At 45.9% G+C, this 18,680-nt stretch overlaps 1 protein-coding gene across 4 annotated transcripts in view; it reads left to right on the forward strand.

The window, feature by feature from the left end:
* The window catches only part of Plxna4 (plexin A4), a 461,538-nt gene that overhangs the window by 338,825 nt on the left and 104,033 nt on the right, over positions 1 to 18,680 (forward strand). For all 4 annotated transcript variants that reach the window (XM_036180450.1, XM_036180449.1, XM_036180451.1 and 1 more), the window contains one exon: positions 10,463 to 10,563. In XM_036180450.1, the coding sequence (XP_036036343.1) occupies positions 10,463 to 10,563 (101 nt within the window). The remainder of the gene's footprint in view (positions 1 to 10,462; positions 10,564 to 18,680) is intronic.

Raw genomic sequence — 18,680 nt, forward strand, 5'->3', positions numbered from 1 at the left:
CAAGACCCCTTTCAGTTTTTAACTCGAAGGATGACAGAATGCTCCTTCTTTCCCTTGGTTCTATTTCCCCCGGATGTAGGCAAGGTTGCTGTCTGTGTAGGATGAAAGTGTGATTGCCAGTCTTCTCCATTGGGGCATGCTGGCCGAGGAAAGCATCCAGCTTGCACCACCACAGCCCTGGAGATTAGGGCTCCAGAGACGACTGTGTGATATGAGCATGACACAGTAGAGAACAGAGACTTTGACCTCCTACTGATAAGGTGAACTTGAAACTTGAGGCAATAATCTGAATTTGAGACAGTAATCCAAAAATGGCTGATTTAAGGTAGAGTCAATATTGTGCCAAATGAGAATTTTTTTTTTAATGTATAGGAGCTTGACAGGGACCAGTTTCACTAATTCAATCTTTCATTCATTCATTCATGCACCTATGCCTTTCTGTTTGTATGCAGGCATGCATTTCTGTCTTCCTCCATTCTTGCATCCATGCATGCATGCAGTCACGAAGGCAGGCATTCACTTACGTGCTTGTTCTCATCCACTGTGCATGAGTTGAATACAAGGAGTGGGGGAGGGGAGAGAGATGACTTCTAGCTGAGTAAGATGCTGGAACAGTAGATGAACATTTATTATTGGCATTTCACTCACACACTCATCTGTGCCATCCCAAGTAACCTCAGCCCTCCAGCATGAGTAGGGGAGAGGAAGTGCAGCAATGGGAAGGAGTTGCACACAGCACATAAGAAGTAGCAGGCACAGTACTCACACCCAATTCCGTGTTTTCCCTGCAACTCCAGCTTCTCACTTGTCAATGAGACAAAGCTATTTCAACCTTCATTTCCTTCTCTGATTATTCTTGCCAGAGCCAGAGAGTATCCCTAGAGGAGGAAGAAATGTACAGAAAGCAACTACTGGTCTCTTTATAGGGCTCCCACAGAGTGCTAGCTTCTTTGCTCACAAGGGTATTCACCCCACCCCTGGACTCAACTAACCTATCCTGGCCTTACAGTAAGCATCCCATAGGGCTGTGAACTTTTCAAGCCAAGTCCTAGGTGTAGGTGTGGAGAGACAGGTTCCTCAGTCCCCTGGGTCATATGTGGGACAAGCCAGCCATGCCTTGAAGACCTATTGGAAGCCTGCAGCTCTGGCCTCATTTCCTTTCACTCCTTTATCCTCACCCAGCCAAGTGACCTTGAGAAAGATGCTCAGGTTTTGTGGACCCTGACTTTCCCAACTGTGCTGCAGGGAAAGATTCAGCTCTCTCCTTGGGAGGGGTCTGGCTGAGGATGATGGTGTGCTCCTGAGGCACAGTTCACAGTGGGAAGCTCAAGAATGGGATGAAGTACAGGGATGGGCTGAGGTGCGGGGATAAAGAGATTTCTTGAGGCTCTGCAGAAGCATAGCGTTCCTCGCCCTGCTTCCCAGCTACCACCACTAGCTAATGAGGAGCAGCATATGTTGCTGATTCCGGCGCCTGCACTCACTCCTTGGCTATCCAAGATCCCAGAGCAAACTGGCTTCCTATTAGGCATTTATACTTATTAATAGCAGCAAATTGCAGCCTTCCACAACATCTGCTACTGTTCATTGCAGAATGCTTCCTGAACCATTTGTATTAGTATTTTGTGACCAATATTCAGAGACAGCATGACTTACCCACCTATCTGAAAATGAATCCTCTGAACCCTGATGGGGTGGGGGGAGGACTTTGTCCAAGGTCACCAATGCATCCAGAATAGACTGAAGCTCAGCCCCCAGCCTCCCAAGCCTCATGCACTGGAATTATTTTGCTACTCTAGGTATCAATGACCTTGACCCCAGAACTCCTACCTACAGGCAGGAGGGCACAATATTGGCAATAGTGACATACTCAAGAATACTTCCTGATGCATTGGCTCCATGGTCCAGGCATAATCCAGAGAACTCAAAAAGCTCTAAGCAAACTAGTTCCCAAAGAATTCAGTCCAATGAGCCAAGAACATCTGGAGAGCTAGGTTCTCATTCCAGAGTGTTTTGTGGTACTTTTCACTAGGGTGGACTCTCTTAAGATCTACCCATCTCTTAAGCCATAGACTTAAGAGAGCATGCCAGGCCTGGAAGGACATGAGAGGATCCATTGAGTCATGTCGGAGCTGCAAAAAGTTTCTGAACATGCACCTGATACCACCAACCTCACTGTGGCACTGAAGCCCAGGATAGAGAGAAGCTAGCACATCAAAACCTATCTTTCCTCCACCTAACTCCCTCCCTACTATCTCTCACAAGGGCTTTTGTGACCTTCTGTAATTCTCTCCCCACACCTATGTCTCAGACATCTATTGCCACAACAGTATATATTATTACTAGACTAACACAGAACTCAGTAGCACGTGGTAGACATTTATTCTCATACTCATAGCTCTATAGAGCAAGGCCATGTCCGATGTCTCACTGAGTAGTTCTGCTTCCAGCTGATTTAACATCTGTTGTGGGTGGGGCTCAGCTCTTGCTCCACATAGGCTCTTTGAGGCCCAAGAGGAAGAGGAAGTAGAGACCTCAAAACCTCTTCTTGTAGAGATGCCATAGGCACAGGAAGACAAAGTCAAACCCATGATCAAACCTCAAGCATGTACTGTGCTCCTTACCATTTCATTGGTCAAGTCAAGTCATGAAGCCATGCCCAGTGTCAAGGGCAGAAAAAAAGTATATTCTGCCTCCTTGTTCTCCATGAGGCAACAGCAAGGGTGATCCTAAAAGACTGACTAAGATGAACTGATGCAACATATAGTCCATGACTGCCTAGACCAGTGTCCTGAAACTTGCCTCTCTTGAGCAGCTGGGTTAGAAAGACCCCTACCACCACCACCACGGCTGAGAAGAGAAGTGAGTTTAAGGATTCCACATACCTGGATGGATTCAACCATAGATAATAGTATTGGCCATGAGGGGCTTCCAGGGACTCCATGAATTCCTTGCATGGCCTCAAGTCAGAAGAAACAAACCTAGAAATGTAGCCAGAGGCCACCAAAGGAACAAAATGCCTGAGGAGAGACTGGAAGCTCCTGAGACCACACCACTGAGATGCACATGCATTACTGAGTTAATTTGCTCCTAGAAGGCAACCAATTTTCTTCAGCTATACTTCCCTTGCTTAGGAAAAGGAGACAGGAGGACAGCATGAAGGATGGCACTGAGTGCCACATCTGTGCAGTTTGACAGCTCCCCAGGAATCTCTTCGAGTTTCTTAATGGGTCTTCTTGCTTCTTTTTTTTTTCTTTTTTCCTTTCTTTCTTTCTCTTTTTCTTTCTTTTTTTGACAATTTTGAAGGAAATTGGGTACTTAGGAAGCCTTTTGGACATTTAAATTAACTCCAGCCATCAGGCTCAGTGTAGCAACTGTGGCATTAGCATCCAATTATAAGAGTAGAGATGGAGTAATAACTCACATTTCGACCAGGATGTCAAATGCTTAAACAAATGAGAGATGCACACAGTGACTGTGCGCAGTCCAGAAGGAGTGTTTCTGCATGAAATCTGCAGAGTAGCAGGCACCCTTTGGAACAAGAGCTGCAACAGGCACAGTAGGGTCCTAACTGCCAGAGAAAAGTATCTTGCAAAGTACCGGGAAAACAGTTAGGGGCTGGTCAGCAGGGAGCCAGACCTCAAGAGACCACACCTCCAGCTACTAGAGGATGCTCAGCTTCTGATAACCTCTAGAAATGGAAGAACAGGGCCAGGTGTTGAAAGCTGGGATGGGTCCTTTGCTCTATTCTGTCACTCACCTTCTTCCTAGACTAGGCTACTGTTTTATAAATTGGTGGTCTTTGGTCATGAGACCAGTGAGGTAAGGAGGATAACAGTGATGACAATGATGAAGATGATTCTATTGATAAAGGTAGAGATGGGGAATAACTTAGTCAACAAAAGGGCTTGGCTTGCAAACATCAGAATTTGAGTCAAGTGCTAGAATCCATGTAAGACATCCAGGCACAGTGGACCCCTGGGGTTGGATACTAGCCAGCTTAGACTTCTTGGTGAGCTCCAGGCCAGTGAGAGACTCAGTCTCAAAAAAAAAAGTGAGGCACCTGAGAAATGACAGTCAAGTTTGCCCTCTAGCACACATGCACACACACACCCACACCCACACACACACACACACACACACACCAAATATTACATATACACCTATACATGTATACACACAAAGTAATATAGTCTAAGACCAAGCCAAAGTGTACTATATTATTTAAGGAAGCTAAGCTTAGCTGGAAAAGAACAAAATTAATCCATCCAGGTATGTGGAATCCTTAAATCAAGAACAAAATCCTAATCAGTGTGGTTCCCAGGAAAGCAGTCTGAGGAGGGAAAGTATAGGGAAGGGAGGATATGAAAGAGCCCACAGCCCATACATGGGAAGAAGGGTAATTGTCTGAAGTCAGGGTTGGGCAGCAAAGATACCTCAGAGGTGAAGAACATATACTGCTCTGCAGAAAACACAAGTTCAGGTTCCCAAACCCTCATTAAGTAGCCCACAACTGCTGAACTCTAGTTCTGGGGTACTCAGTGCCCTCTTCTGGCCTGAGAGCACCTGCTTACACATGGTGCACATAAATTCATACATTTACATATGAATTTATGCATAGAATTTATGTGGCATGAACATAAATTTAAAAATAAAAGAAACAAATCTTTACAGTCAGGGGCTATTCACCATCATGTGAACCATTTGAATTCTGAGCCTCTTGGAGGGTGTGGAGGAAAGGAAAGTTCTGGATGGATAGGCTGTGACATTATCTTTTCAAATCAGGAAACAAATGATAGTGCATGATGGGAGACTTATCTCCAAACCTTTGTCCAAGGGAGATTAAACTGAGGAGCTGAAAAAATGCATGTCTATTTACTAAAGCATCTCAGAATATCTCATGAGCATGAATGCATTAGCCTGCTTGCCCCTGAGAGTGGGAGCTGAACCGGTATTCTCAGGCCAACTCTGGCCTGCTGAAGATGAGCCCTTTGCCAAAGCCCACTCAGAAGACCATTTCTACAACATTGTAATAACGACTGCAAAATAGATATACCATGAAATTTGCTGTTTTAACTGTTTCTGGGTGTCCATGGACATTAGAGCACACATAAATGGTGTAGCCATTTCTAGAACATTTCATCTTTCTAAACTGAAACTCTGTGCTCACTCAATAGTAACTCATTCCTCCCTCCTTACTTCCAGTGCCTGTCAGCCACCATTCTAATTACTCGCTATGAATCGCTACGCAATCATTGCCCTTTTTATGTCTTACCTATTTTATTTAACATATTGTCCTTAAAGTTGGTCTATAATTTCTCCCCTTTCCCCCCTCCCCTTTCCTCCCTTCCTTTTTAGCTGCTTGAGATAAGATCTCTCTTTGTAGCCCAGGCTGGCCTCCAGCTTAGTGTAGTCGATGCTGGGCTTGAACTTTCACCTCTTCTGCCTCAGATTTCAGAGTTCTGGGACCATGGGCATGCACCATCACTCTGCCTTCCTTTCCTTGGAAGGCTGAATACCATTTCAACCTAAGTACACATCACATATTGCCCATCTGTTCTTCTGTTGATGGACACTGGGTAACTTCCATTTTAAATATTGTGAATACTCCTGCTAGGATTATGAACGTGCAAATGTATCTTGGAGGCCAGGTTTCACTTCCTTTGACTGTGTACCCAGTAGTCAAGTCCCCGTGTTACATGGCACATCTCTGTGGTTTTGAGGAATTGCTCGCTGCCTGGAAAGTTTCTATACAAAGGTAGAGCAGTGCCCAGCAGTGGTGGCACACACTTTAATCCCAGCACTTGGGAGGCAGAGGCAGGTGGATACTTGTGAGTTCAAGTCCAATCTGGTCCACTGAGAGAGTGCCAGGACAGCCAGGGCTACACACAGAGAAACCCTGTCTTGAAAAACAAACAAAAAAACTAAAAACCCAGAAACTGTGGCAGTAGCACAAAGGTAGAGCAGTGTGCCAAGACAGCTCTACAGATCCCACCTCCCTCTTGTTCCAGGAGCTTCCCCTGCTCTAGTGTGGGGGTGGTCCTGAGAAGGGATGGGGCTCCCTATCTGGAAACACCAAGGGCTCCACTGTAGCCACATCAATCAACAACCCCTCCTGGAGTCCAGTGGCCAGGAGAGGGACCTCAATCTTCTGTGGTCTCAGTCACCATCTATCATTATGATGGCTCAGGTCACACTGTCGTCTGATTTGTTCTCCCAATAGAAGTCATCCCCCTGACACACGTACACTTCTCTTTTTTCACCTCTTCCTGTGGTCTGAATTCCCTCACTTGGTTAATTAGCATGCCTGGCACTGTAGCTTAAGACTTTCATCAGCGTGGGGTGCTTTTAATTAATCGTGCGGCTCTGCATCTGGAGTGGTTTGTGTTCCAGGGTCAGGAGAGGAACTGAGGTGGGGGATGGAGAGGCAGCTCTGTTTGGTGTCCAGTGTAGGTAGAGAATCCAGATACTGGGGTGGAGAGAGGAATCACGGGGGCAAGTGGCTGAGAAACCATCTGGCCACCTTTGGAACATATCAGCAAGGTGTAAATCGGAGCCCAGGACTTTAGGGTATATATTTTGCAACTGAGATAAATGGCTGTACTAATCCCAGTTTGCCAACATGATTCTAAAGTGTCAGGAAAACTTCTGGCGTACTCTAGAATTGTCCACAGGAAAGCAATGTTGTGGCTAGAGAAGATGAAGCCACAGAGGCAGTACTGGGCAATGCTGGAGAGCGGGTGGCCTGAGAGTAGGACTTCTGGGAGTCCCTGGTCCCTGGTCCTGCACAAGGAAGAGAGATGACATCAAACCCCCAAACAGTGACAACTGTTTTCTTTGGTCTATTGGAATTCCCTTGTGGCCTGTTAATTTTAGCATCCGTGCTTTAAGAGACTGGGGAACATTTAGATCAACCTCACAAGCAAATAGTAAAAAAAGTGACATGATGTCTAGTGGGAATGAGCTGCAAGGAAGGCAAAAATCTCTGTTGTTGGTCTTTCAAAGAGAAAGTTCCAGATTCCCAGATAATGGTCTTCAGGGTGTGTTCTCTTGCAAGTCTCCAGTATCATGTTTACACATATCCATGAAAGCCAAACAAGAAGGAGGAAATGGCTTGGGTGAGGTTTTGTCTGGATACGAAGGAGGAGCTGGAATGTCAGCCTCAGAAGGAATTTAGGATGAGCCCTTAGGGTTGCTTATTTTATAGATGATTAAAAAGAGACCTGGAGGGACCTGTTCAAGTTCATCTGGAGAACCAGGAGCAAAGCAGTAGCTACGATCTAGCTCTCAGACTGTTGGAGAATTGTGCCCTGTCTCACAGAGATGTGTAGCTGAAATCAAAGAATGATGCAGAGCTGACTTGGAAGCTAGGGAAGGATCTGAATCCATCCGGGAACTTTAGAGCCCCATCTGAAGACTGAAATGGTGAATGGCTTAGGAGCTGATGTCGCTTTCAAAGAGGAAATGGCAGGATGGATGAAGGGACTAAGGATCTTCCAGATCTGCGAACTCCCAGTGCAGCTCCCCAGAGCTAGGGAAGGCTCAGGGCATCTCTGTGGAGATGGGTCAGGGCAATGAGCGACAGAGAACGCAATGCTCACAGAATGCCATCTCTGCTGACGGCTGGACCCTGGACCCCATATGAATCAGTTTCCTGGTCATATGCTTCAGGAATAGAAACATGGGGTTTATCTCATGTTTAAGGACAGGAAAAACAAGTCTCAGAGACAATAGGGTCTCATTGCTAGTAATGGCCACAGGTGCTTTGAACCTCCCTCTGTAGGCTCTGACATCTTTCCCAACCACAGGGGAAAAAATGATAGCTGTTTAAAATCAAAAGAGGAAGGATTTTATGATTATGGCCTACTGACATTATTAGACACCAGCTGCAAGTTATTTTTAGAATGCAAAGGTTTCTGAGGTATCCAGTTCAAACAGGGGATGGCTCTTTACTCAAAGTGGCACACCCCAGAACTCTAGAGAACAGGAATACCCTGGAATCCCAGGGCATACTTCAGAACCCTGAGGCAGGCCCTGGAGCCCAGGGACATACCCTGCAGCTTCAGGCATACACCGGAAACAGAGCTAACATCACAGAACCCCAGGACACACTCCATCATCTTAGGGTATACTCCAGAATTGTAGGGCACACCCTAGAACCCAGGGTTCACCCTGGAATTCCAGAGCATGTTCCATGCAAGACAGATTATTGAACATGCTGATAGGAGAAACTGGGGAGAATGTTAATTAAGTTTAGACCAAGAAAATGCTTTTGATTGAACAAGCCATGATATTTTTCCTTTAAGCCCATGCAAAATATGGAGTGCCAGACAGGCAGCTGGAACCCATGAAAACATGATTATGTACTTACGGTTCCCAACTTTCACCATCTATAACCCTTTTTATTATTTTTCCCCCTCGGGGAGTCACATTTTGAAAGATTCTGTCTACTAAACAAACTGCATTTATTAAGTCATAATATATTTCCTACTTTAATATGGGACACACATGAGTATGCATAAACACATAAAATAGCAACAATCCAATTTCCATTAGGCTTTTGGAAATATTGAAAATAGCTTGTGAATCTCATTCCTACTCCTGAATTCCTAGGAGTCAGGTCCTCTGGGTTGAGCACTATTATGAATGTGTTTACATGACTAGAAGGTATTTGCTTAAGGAGGGGAAGAAAAATTAAAGAGGCACCAGGAATAAGTTAAATTCCTAGCTGCCTGTAGAACCAGCAGGCTAATTGATTTTAAAAAAGAAACTGATCATCAAACTTAATTATAAAGACATCGAGGTCCTATGGGGAGTCACCTGGGCAATGATAGAACTTAAGACAAGATTCTAGGGGCCAGAGAGATGGCTCAGTGGGTACCGATGTTTGTCATCGATCTTGATAACCTGAGTTCTATCCCTAGAATCCACAATCACTGAAAGTTGTTTTCTGACCTCCGCACGTGTGCACGACAAACGCATGTATGTGTGCGCATGCGTATACAGACACACACATACAAAAGTAAGTGTGAAAACCACAGAAAATTCCAAATGCAAAGCAAAGACATTGAAACAAGCCACGAAGGCCAAGGACAAATCTGTGAGAATGAGAGGAGGCCGCTACAGAAAGACAGATAAAGGAAAGGAGGAGATGAAGTCAAAGGAACCCATGGTGGGACTTGGAATTAATTAATAATTAATTCCAAAGGAGTGTGGAGACTAATTGAGCAGGCTCTGGTGCCAGTTTCCCTGCGCATGAGTTACATGTAGTCCCTGCCAAGTGGACATAACTGTACAGCACAGATGCTTTATGGAACAGCAGGGGAAACACAGCCCCTGCACTCACTCATGAGCAGAGACGGTTCAGCCAGGTCAGTGTGCACAATTTACCATGCCGGTTCTGATGATGACCATAGCTAGTCCTGGCTTTAACTAAAAAACTAGACAAGAAGCCCTCCACTGAGGAAAAAACATAGATATATAAAATATCCCCAATGAAAAACATATATTTAGAAAAACCTTTTTATAAAAAAGAAACTGGCAAAATAGGAAATAAAGACCAAGGCTATAAAAAGAACATTAAAACTCCATTTGATCATGAGTGTCATCTTTAAATACCTACTATGTAGCAGGTACTTGGGCATCATGTAAGGCAACATCAAGGCTGCCTTAGAGAACAAAGAAAATTCAAACGATATTTAAGAGCGTGCAGGAAATGGAGGCATTTGGGCTAAGTGAAAATGTCATGTGGAACATTTTATGTTAACAAGCTGCTGTTGGAAGCGAATGTAAAGTCTCTGGGCTGGAGAGGAAGCCTCAAATCATGAAACGGGTGTGGGTAGGGGGAATAGCAAGGCTGATCTTTGAAAGAACTGCAGTGAAATCAGTTTTTGGAGCAAGTTGGTCAACATGAAGCAGGAGGAGGCAGGAGGCAGCCACAGGGTAGATCAGTCACCTTGTTAAACAGCCAGGAGGAAGAAGAGGAAAGGGTGCTGGGCAGGGGTTAAGTGCTCTCTGGAAAAATAAAAGTGCTGAGCTAAGGGAAGGGAGTAGGGGAAGCAAAACAAGATGGAGAAAGAATGAGCATTTTGCTTATTACTTTGATAGGAAACAAATATGTAATGGATTGGGTATTTGCAGAAATATTTGGGGGTGAGGGTAATAGGAAAATGTAAATTGTGGTGTGTGAGTCTCTTTTGTGATAGTTTATATAAACTCAATGTGGTCTGTATTCCCAGACACATCTTAGAACCTAGTAAGTGGTTATATCCTCAGGATACTATGCAGCCACCTACTCCAATATGGCTCCCCAAAGTTTCTTTGATGCCGGAGCCCTAAGCACCCCTGTGCTCCTCCGGTGTCTCAGGTGATATGATGGTATTTACGATGGCAATTTTAGCTGTGAACCATAGGTGCTCTGCTGGTTCTTGACTGCTTCTTCCTCTTCCTTGTGCTGTTCTAGCTTACCAGAGTTCCTGTGGAGTCCTGTGGGCAGTATCGGAGCTGTGGCGAGTGTCTTGGCTCAGGTGACCCCCACTGCGGCTGGTGTGTGCTCCACAACACGTGAGTACATTGGCTGCGCTCTCCTGCCTCCTGCCAGTGGCTCCCTCTCCTTCTCTGTCCTTCCTCTCTCTCCCTTTCTGCACTCTTCTCTTCCTAGCCCTTTCTTCCCTGCACCTTTTGCAAGCTTTATCATTCTGCCGTTCTTCCTGGGTTGACTTTAACTTGTCCAGTTCCCCTAAGACATGTATGGCAATGACACCCTGGGGGGTCACAGGGAGGCAGACTCTTGGACTTGTCTGACTTCAATTCACTGATTTTTCAGAAGATTCTCCCTCCCCCCAGCTCTGCTCCTAATGACAGGGGATTTTTTTTCCCCTCAAAATTCAACCAGACCACTATACTATGTGCTAGGTATACATGTGATATCCATCCTGTAACTCAGCATCCATTCAATATACCCTGTGCTATAACCATAGAACTTCCTGTTACTTCTATGTGTGACATACAGGAGGACCCTTCCTTGGCTGACATAACACCTATAAGCTGGCAACAAATAAACTCAGGCCTAAAGTCAGGAGGGAAGAAAGGCCAGGCCAACAGCTAGCACATAACCATGTGCTGCTGCTTTTTTCCCCTTCCATTTATTCTCTAGAAGAGGGGAGAAGGCAATCAGATTCATCTGGAAACCAATAGTAACTTGATGAATGAACTAAAAACTGCAGACAACTAGCCAGGAAACAAGAGAGAGCTGAAGATTGTTTTTAAATTCTAATTAATTTTTATCTGCCATGTATCAGTGTTTTGCCTGCATGTATGTCTGTGTACTCTGTGTCTGTTTGGTGCCCACAGAGGCCAGAGAAGGGTTCTGATCCCTCAGAACCAGAGTTACAGATGGCTGCTAGTTGCCATGCCAGTGCTGGAAATTAACCGGAGTCCTCTAGAAGAGCGGTTACCCACTGTGCCATCTCTCCAATCCCAAGATGCTTAGTCTCTCTTCCTGGAATAGCTGTCAGAGTTAGACCCCATCCAGTGGGATTTGACCCTACTCTAGCCATCACTGATTCCTGTGGCCACCTGAAACCTGATATTCTCTGAGCTATCCACAAGCACCATAAGATAAGATTTTAGTCTTCTCATTAACAGCCTGAATTACTTGGGACCAATAACATTTGTTGTAATTTTCAGTAATTTTGAACTATAAGAAACTGGAGGTGGGATCTTATCTCTCTCCTCTTCCAAAGGCAGGAAACACTCTCTTAGATTCTGACAGTTAAAAACACCCTCCTAATTTCTCACACAGCCTCTCCAATAGAACAGCCAACTTCCTTTTTTCTGGGTGTTGGACATAATGAGGCCTTGAGTTCCTTAAGGGAAGGCCTGAAATCTGTTAGGCATGTTATAGCAAAAAGAAATTGAGAACCACTGAGCTGTACTGAAATACACACAACTCGGAGGCAGATTGGAAACTGTGCTGACACGAACATCAAGGTCATCCGGTAATAGTGCAGTAGCCCCAGGACTGGCCCCCACAAAGGACAGTGGAGAAGTGCATTTAGAAGGCAGACCAGCTTGTGTCAAGTCAGAAGAGGTCCCGATGCTACCTTGTAAGGCAGAAGGAGATAAATTTCTTTGTCCAGCATAGTGAGATCTCCCAGAAAAGGAATGAATGCATTCTCAACCTACTGCTTTCCTTGGGAACTTTGAAGCCACCTAACTGACTGGTTGGGCATGCCTTAGTTATCACAGCATGGTACAGGTGTTACTTCAGGGCAATCATCAAAGCTGGCCCCTTCCTGAAATCCTTTAGGACCAAAACACAGGTTTCTAGGTCCCTGTTAGTTTGTGCCATGATGCTATCCCAGCCCCATAGGATACTGATTTCAGTGAGCATTCAGGACACTGGGGCTTAGAGCAGGTTCCAGAAGGGCCAGAGTGCCTCACCACCCAGCTCCACAGCTGGATTAAGCAGTTTTGAGAATAGAAAATACCATTCACTGCTTCTTATATGTCTTCAGTCTCCCCTTGTATGGTGCCATCCCTGACTCCTATGGCAGAAAACAAAGATAAACTAAAGCCAGAGGATAGTCAGGGTCATTCATAAAGCAGGCCATCACATAGGAAAGCCAGCAGCTCCAGTCTCAACATGCCATAAAGGACACAGTCATGGACGTGACTGTGGTGTCTGACCCAGAATCAAATCCAAATCTCCCCAGCATCCCCAGCCCTCCTCTGTGCCCTGGAAAGAGGATGCCTGGTTTGCCTACTTCACTGGGTTATGGGAGAACTGATGAGGCTAAACATTTGGGTCAGATGCTTGGCGAGCAGAACACTGGCACATCAATAATCTCCTAGGCTACAGCAAGGGCTGAGAGCTCCAAAGGGTCCTTCCTCTTAGGCTTCGGCTGACTCTTGTGATTTTCTGGATGGCCCTTGAATGGTGTGCCCGAGTCCCTGAGGGAGTCACAGCTTCAAGCTGCCTTTGCTTCACTGGCAGATGTTCATGCTGTTTCTCCTCACCTTCTTCAGCCTGGCATTACACCTCACTCCAGTTTGCACATCAGATGTCAACCCTTACTAAACACAGGCTCTCAGAGAACAGGGGCTGTATAAGGGCTGTCTTGTCTGCCATCCAGCGCTGAGCTACCTCTTCTGGGACCTCTCTTTGCCCAAGAAGTTACAGTGGGAGCTACTATGTGGCTATGACAGGAGAGCTTGTCATGATTGCTGAAATCAGAGTGGTCTAGTTCTCCTGTCTTGTACACTTGTGAGGCTGTGAGTACCACTGATTTGCATTATATGTGGTAGTGGTATTCTTTTTCAAGGGGGGTGGTGTTTGACATGGCGTTTCTCTGTATAGCTTTGGAGCCTGTCCTGGAACTCATTCTGTAGACCAGACTGGCCTCGAACTCATAGAGATCTGCCTGCCCCTGCTTGCAAAGTGCTAGGATTAAAGGTGTGCGCCACCACCTCCTGTCATAGTGGTATTCTATAAAGATCTGTGAACACTGAATTAGCAAATACCAAACCACTGCCCTGAAGAAAAATAGAGGGTCAGGTTACTGAGAACCTCTGGTCACAAGCTTTTCATCAATGGATTGGTATATAACCTCATTTGTTGGACATCTGTATTAAGACGTCTTCCTCAATCAACACCGCCAATTCATTGATATTCAACTCATGGCCAACAGAACTGTAACTTCATACCTGGATAAAGATTCTCATGATTCTCCTGCCTCCACATCTTCTGCATATCCTATAGCATGTACCTCTACAATACACACACACACACACACACACACACACACACACACACACACACACACACACACACACACACACACATATACACACACAACACACACACAACACACATACACACACAACACACACACACACACACACACACACACACACACACACACACACACACCTTCTTTGTGTTATACCATGACCTTGGTGAATATAGGAATACCAGGCAGTACATCTTTATAAGTCTTAAGTCAAAAAAGGAGAGAACTTGAAAAGTGTGGCATTAAATAGGCCTCAAAAGACTCATTTACTGAAACAAGAAGGCAGAATGTCACCTCTTTCTAGTGGCATACATGTGACTCGAGTCATTCCTCACTCCACATATGACCTTGAGTGACCTCAAAAGTGCCATGAAGACAAGCTTGGAGACCACTAATAAATGTTAGCAATTAGCTGAATTTGAAATATGGAATCCACAAATATTGAGGGTTGACCATAACACTGTGTGGAAGAAACTTGGCATCTACATTTGCAAGGAGGGAGAACCATGGCTTGTCATGGTGCTACCTTGAGGATAAGATGGGGTAATAAAGGCTGCTGTATGAGTCCAAAAATCTCTGCACCATCAGGGTGCTGCTCTCTATAACGTTAAGCTCTTGGTGAAATGAATGCATGATGAGGGCAGACAGAAACTGGCGTTGGATCTGTGTCCAGAGTATCTGGAAACTTCCTTGGTAAGGCACAGCTCATGAATCCCCACAGGCCCAAACTGCCTGATTACTGAAACACTTGGCAGGTCCTTCTCCTGCCCTAAAGATACAATTTCAGACTTGTATAGACTAAAATGCACAGATCCAATGTGGTCCACCTGAAGAACTTTAACAAACGCAAACCTAGGTAGCACAGGAAGACAACACTGCCTCCCTCTAGAAGGTCCTCTCCTCCCAGTCAGTGCTACCTGTGGGTCTTGGTTCAGGCCAGGCACAGAATTTGCTCCTCCTGCCCTGTCCTTTTCAGTGGGCACAGCATGAACACGCATGTTTGGGAGAGGTAACAGAAAGGATGTGGGCAAAGCAGAAGAAAGGAGAGGGCTGGGTGTGAACAGTGAAGTGTCAGTGTGGGGACCATCTACAGATGCTAGTCCTGAGAGGCTCTGCAAGGAAGGGAGCAAGGAACCAGGATGGAGGCATCAGTGTTTCCTAAAGCATTGTATACACAGGCACACAAGCATGTACTCCTGCATGCATATGTGTGGTGTCTGTCTGTCTGTCTGTCTGTCTCTCTCTCTCTCTCTCTCTCTCTCTCTCTCTCTCAGGGTCTGAGACCAGTCCTGCACTTTCTATGCTGGACACAGTGCTAGGCTCAGGGGTGCAAAATGATCAGGTTATATTGTCTCTGTTGTAAATCTTCTTGGGGACCAGGCCTTTGGTGCAATGATGGGGTCCTTGAATCAGCACATTTGTCAGGCTTCCATGCTGGCAAGACTCTGTGCTAAGTGGCCCTTGCCCTTGCCACGTGCCCCAGCAGGCTTGACCTTCATGAAGTCCATGACAAAAAACAAAACAGGACCCTCTGAGTGTGTGGCTCCATCTGTTCTGATGGTCATTTTTGATCACTTTTCCTGTGGTTATAGGGAATAAGGTGTGTGTGTGTGTGTTAGACAGAGACTGACCAAAAAAAAAAAAAAAAAAAAAAAAAAAAAAAAAAAAAGCAAGAGGGTGGGAGGGAGCCATAGAAAAAACCAGAGGAATGAGAAGCCTGAGGACAGAGCCTCTGCAAACAGGTGGCCATGTCATTGAAAGAGCTTTTGTACCAGGGAGGTCACAGAAGGGCTGTGAGCTGAATATGCTGAAGAGATGGCCCAGTCACTTAAATCCTTTCTGCTGTTCCTCCCTCTGCACTAGTGAACGTGACAAAGTGCATACCTGCCAGCCCAGGGGACAGAGCAGTTCCCCACATCCTCCCTCTTCTGCAGCGCCCCCGGCCCTGCCCACAGGCCTGTCTTCCTAATGGCCAGGGCAGCAATCACAAAGCTGCCTGTTTATACAACCTGCAGTTCTCAGCCTGCATTCCCAGGGCTGTCTTCTGTGTCTGAGCCCACCTGTTCTGACTTGGGCAAACGGGAATAAAACCCCTCCAAGCCCAGTCTGTCTTTGCCCCCATCACAGCTGTCTCCTGTCCTGGGCCTGGAACACACCCTCCAGGCTTGGCAGGTCCCCAGGCCCCTCCCAGCTTCCCCTGCCTTGGCATCATTCCCAGGTAAAGAAGCCTATCTTAGTCTAGGTGGTAATGGGATCCCACCGCCAGTGGCAGACCCAGCTCATTGATTGGCCCAAGTGCCGCCCTTCTTAGGAAGAGTCATGAGCACCACTGCTGGGAAGATCATGTAAACAGGACTGTACAGGGTGACGATAAGTGCAGACTTCCACAGCATCTCTGCCGCCAGGTCCTGCAGGCTTCCTCTGTTAGGAGAAGCCCCACCACACCCCAAACACGTGGCACAGGGGTTCAGTTCTTCCTGTAGGTCAGTGGTTTCCAACCTGTGGGTGGGTCACAACTCCTTCCACAGGGGTTGCCCAAGACCATCAGAAAAATAGGTATTTACATTAGGATTCATAACAGTAGCCAAATTACAGTTATGAAGTGGCAAGGAAAATAATGTTATGGTTGGGGGTCCATGAGGAGCTGTATGAAAGGGTCACAGCATTAGGAAGGTTGAGAACCACTGCTGCAGAGTCTTGGCCACACAAGAGGGAGGGAGTAGAAAGGACAGAGCCTGCTACCCAGGTGGAAAGAGAGTAAAATCTAAGATGTTATCTGTGGACAGACCAGTCCAGATTCCATATCCTATGGTCTGCATGTTGGTGAGAGGAACCAGCTCACAGCCATGCTGTGAAAGCTAGAGGCTTGGATGTGCAGGAAACCCCTGCTGTGGCCTGGAACACAGGAGATGTACCTCTCTGATGACTGACCTTGTCACTGGGGGCTGGGGTTGGACCCCAGGGCCTCCTTCCTGGAGCCCTTCTCTCCCTTCCTTCCCCCGGACTGGAGTGAGTGCTGGGCCATCCATCATTGGAAAGCCCTCCTTCCTTCCTTAGGGCAACTTCATCACCAACCATGTATTGAGGCTGCCATGCCCACAGGCTACCAGGAAAGTATAGAGTAGTTTGTTCCCTAAGCAACATCATTGGTCATCCTCTTAACAGACAGTTTGACTTCAAGGTGTGAGTCATTCCTTGCTCCATGTAAGCATATCCTAGAGCAGTGGTTCTCAACCTTCCTAATGCTGCAACTCTTTAATACAATTCCTCATGTTGTGGTGACCCACAACCATAAAATTAGTTTCATTGCTACTTCATAACTATAATTTTGCAACTGTTATGAATCCTAATGTGCATAATCTGATGTGCAGGATATCTGATATGCAATCTCTGTGAAAGGGTTATTCACTCCCCCAAAGGGGTCACAACCCACATGTTGAGAACCAATGTGCTAGAGCCTTGTTTTATTTCTTAATTTTTTTTTTAATTTTTATTTTTTCTGGAGCTGAGGACCGAACCCAGGGCCTTGTGCTTGCTAGGCAAGTGCTCTACCACCAAGCTAAATCCCCAAACCCTATTTCTTAATTTTTTAACCACTTTCTTAACACTAACCTAGGACTCTTCTAGGACTGTTGGCTCAAAGCTTGCAGAGTCATGGGGAATTGTAGGGTCTGCTTCTACCAGGATATTTGTTCGCCTGACTCCTTACCAAAGGTTGTCAGTCTCTAGGCCAGAGAAAAGTCTCAAACTCAATTCTAGTATATTCAACCTCCTTCCCATTGGCTCACTAGCTACAGACTGACTTAAGGGAACTTGCTTTTCTCTCTTAACCCTGACTCCTTCCTAGCCCCCAGGGGGCTGTGTGTGTGTGTGTGTGTGTGTGTGTGTGTGTGTATACATGCCCACTCACAAATATTATAGATGCTTTGTAATGAAGGATAGCAAGTAAAAATGCCACCTTCAAATATAAATTACAGAAGGTCTGAGGAAATGGCTTAGTTTTTTATAGTTTTTGCCATACAAGCTTGAGAGCCTGACATTAGCTCCCTGGCACTCACATGAAAAGCCAGGTGTGACAACATATTCCTGCAATCCCAGCACTGGGGAGGTAAAGACAGGGGCATCCCTGGAGCTTACTGGCCAGCCAACCTAGCTGAATTAGTAAGTTCCTCACTCAGTGAGAATCCTTGACTCAAAAAATAAAGGGGCTAGTAATCAAAGGAGACAACCTTGCTTTCATGTTTACATGTGCATGCATGTATACATACAACCACCCACATACATACACAAACATGCATACACAAGCATATAGCATGCTTATAGCTTTATGGTTAACTCATCAAACTCATCAGTATAACATCTTGGCTCTCTGGGGACATTCCAAAGAGCTGGGCTGCTTCTAAGGCTTTAATTTACACACACACACACACACACACACACACACACACACACACACACACACACGGAGAGAGAGACAGAGACAGAGACAGAAAGAACCCCACTGATGCCTGCATAAAGAAGAACATCCAAGATTGCACAGAGCACAGTGTTTCCAGCCTGCTGTACCTTATGACACTAATGGATGTGAAGACACCAGGACGTTGGATAAAGTGGATAATGAAGCTGATCAGAATCCGTTGTAGTCACTGTTGCACATTGGCTTGAGGAAAAGGTGCTGTCTCCCTCAGTACAGACTGTTAGAAATAGAAGAGATCGGCGAGGCTACGTCTTTGCCTTCTCCTGCTCTTCTTCCAACCCTCCTCTCCTCTTCTGTCAACTCCAGCCCACTGCCTACCTGTTCTTTCATGTTGGACCTGGTACTTTGTGCCTGTGACAACATGGTATGTCATGGTGGGGACATGTGATAGAGAAGCTTCTTCACCTCAG

This window comes from Onychomys torridus, chromosome 3 (genome assembly GCF_903995425.1).
Source record: "Onychomys torridus chromosome 3, mOncTor1.1, whole genome shotgun sequence".
Lineage (NCBI taxonomy): Eukaryota > Metazoa > Chordata > Mammalia > Rodentia > Cricetidae > Onychomys > Onychomys torridus.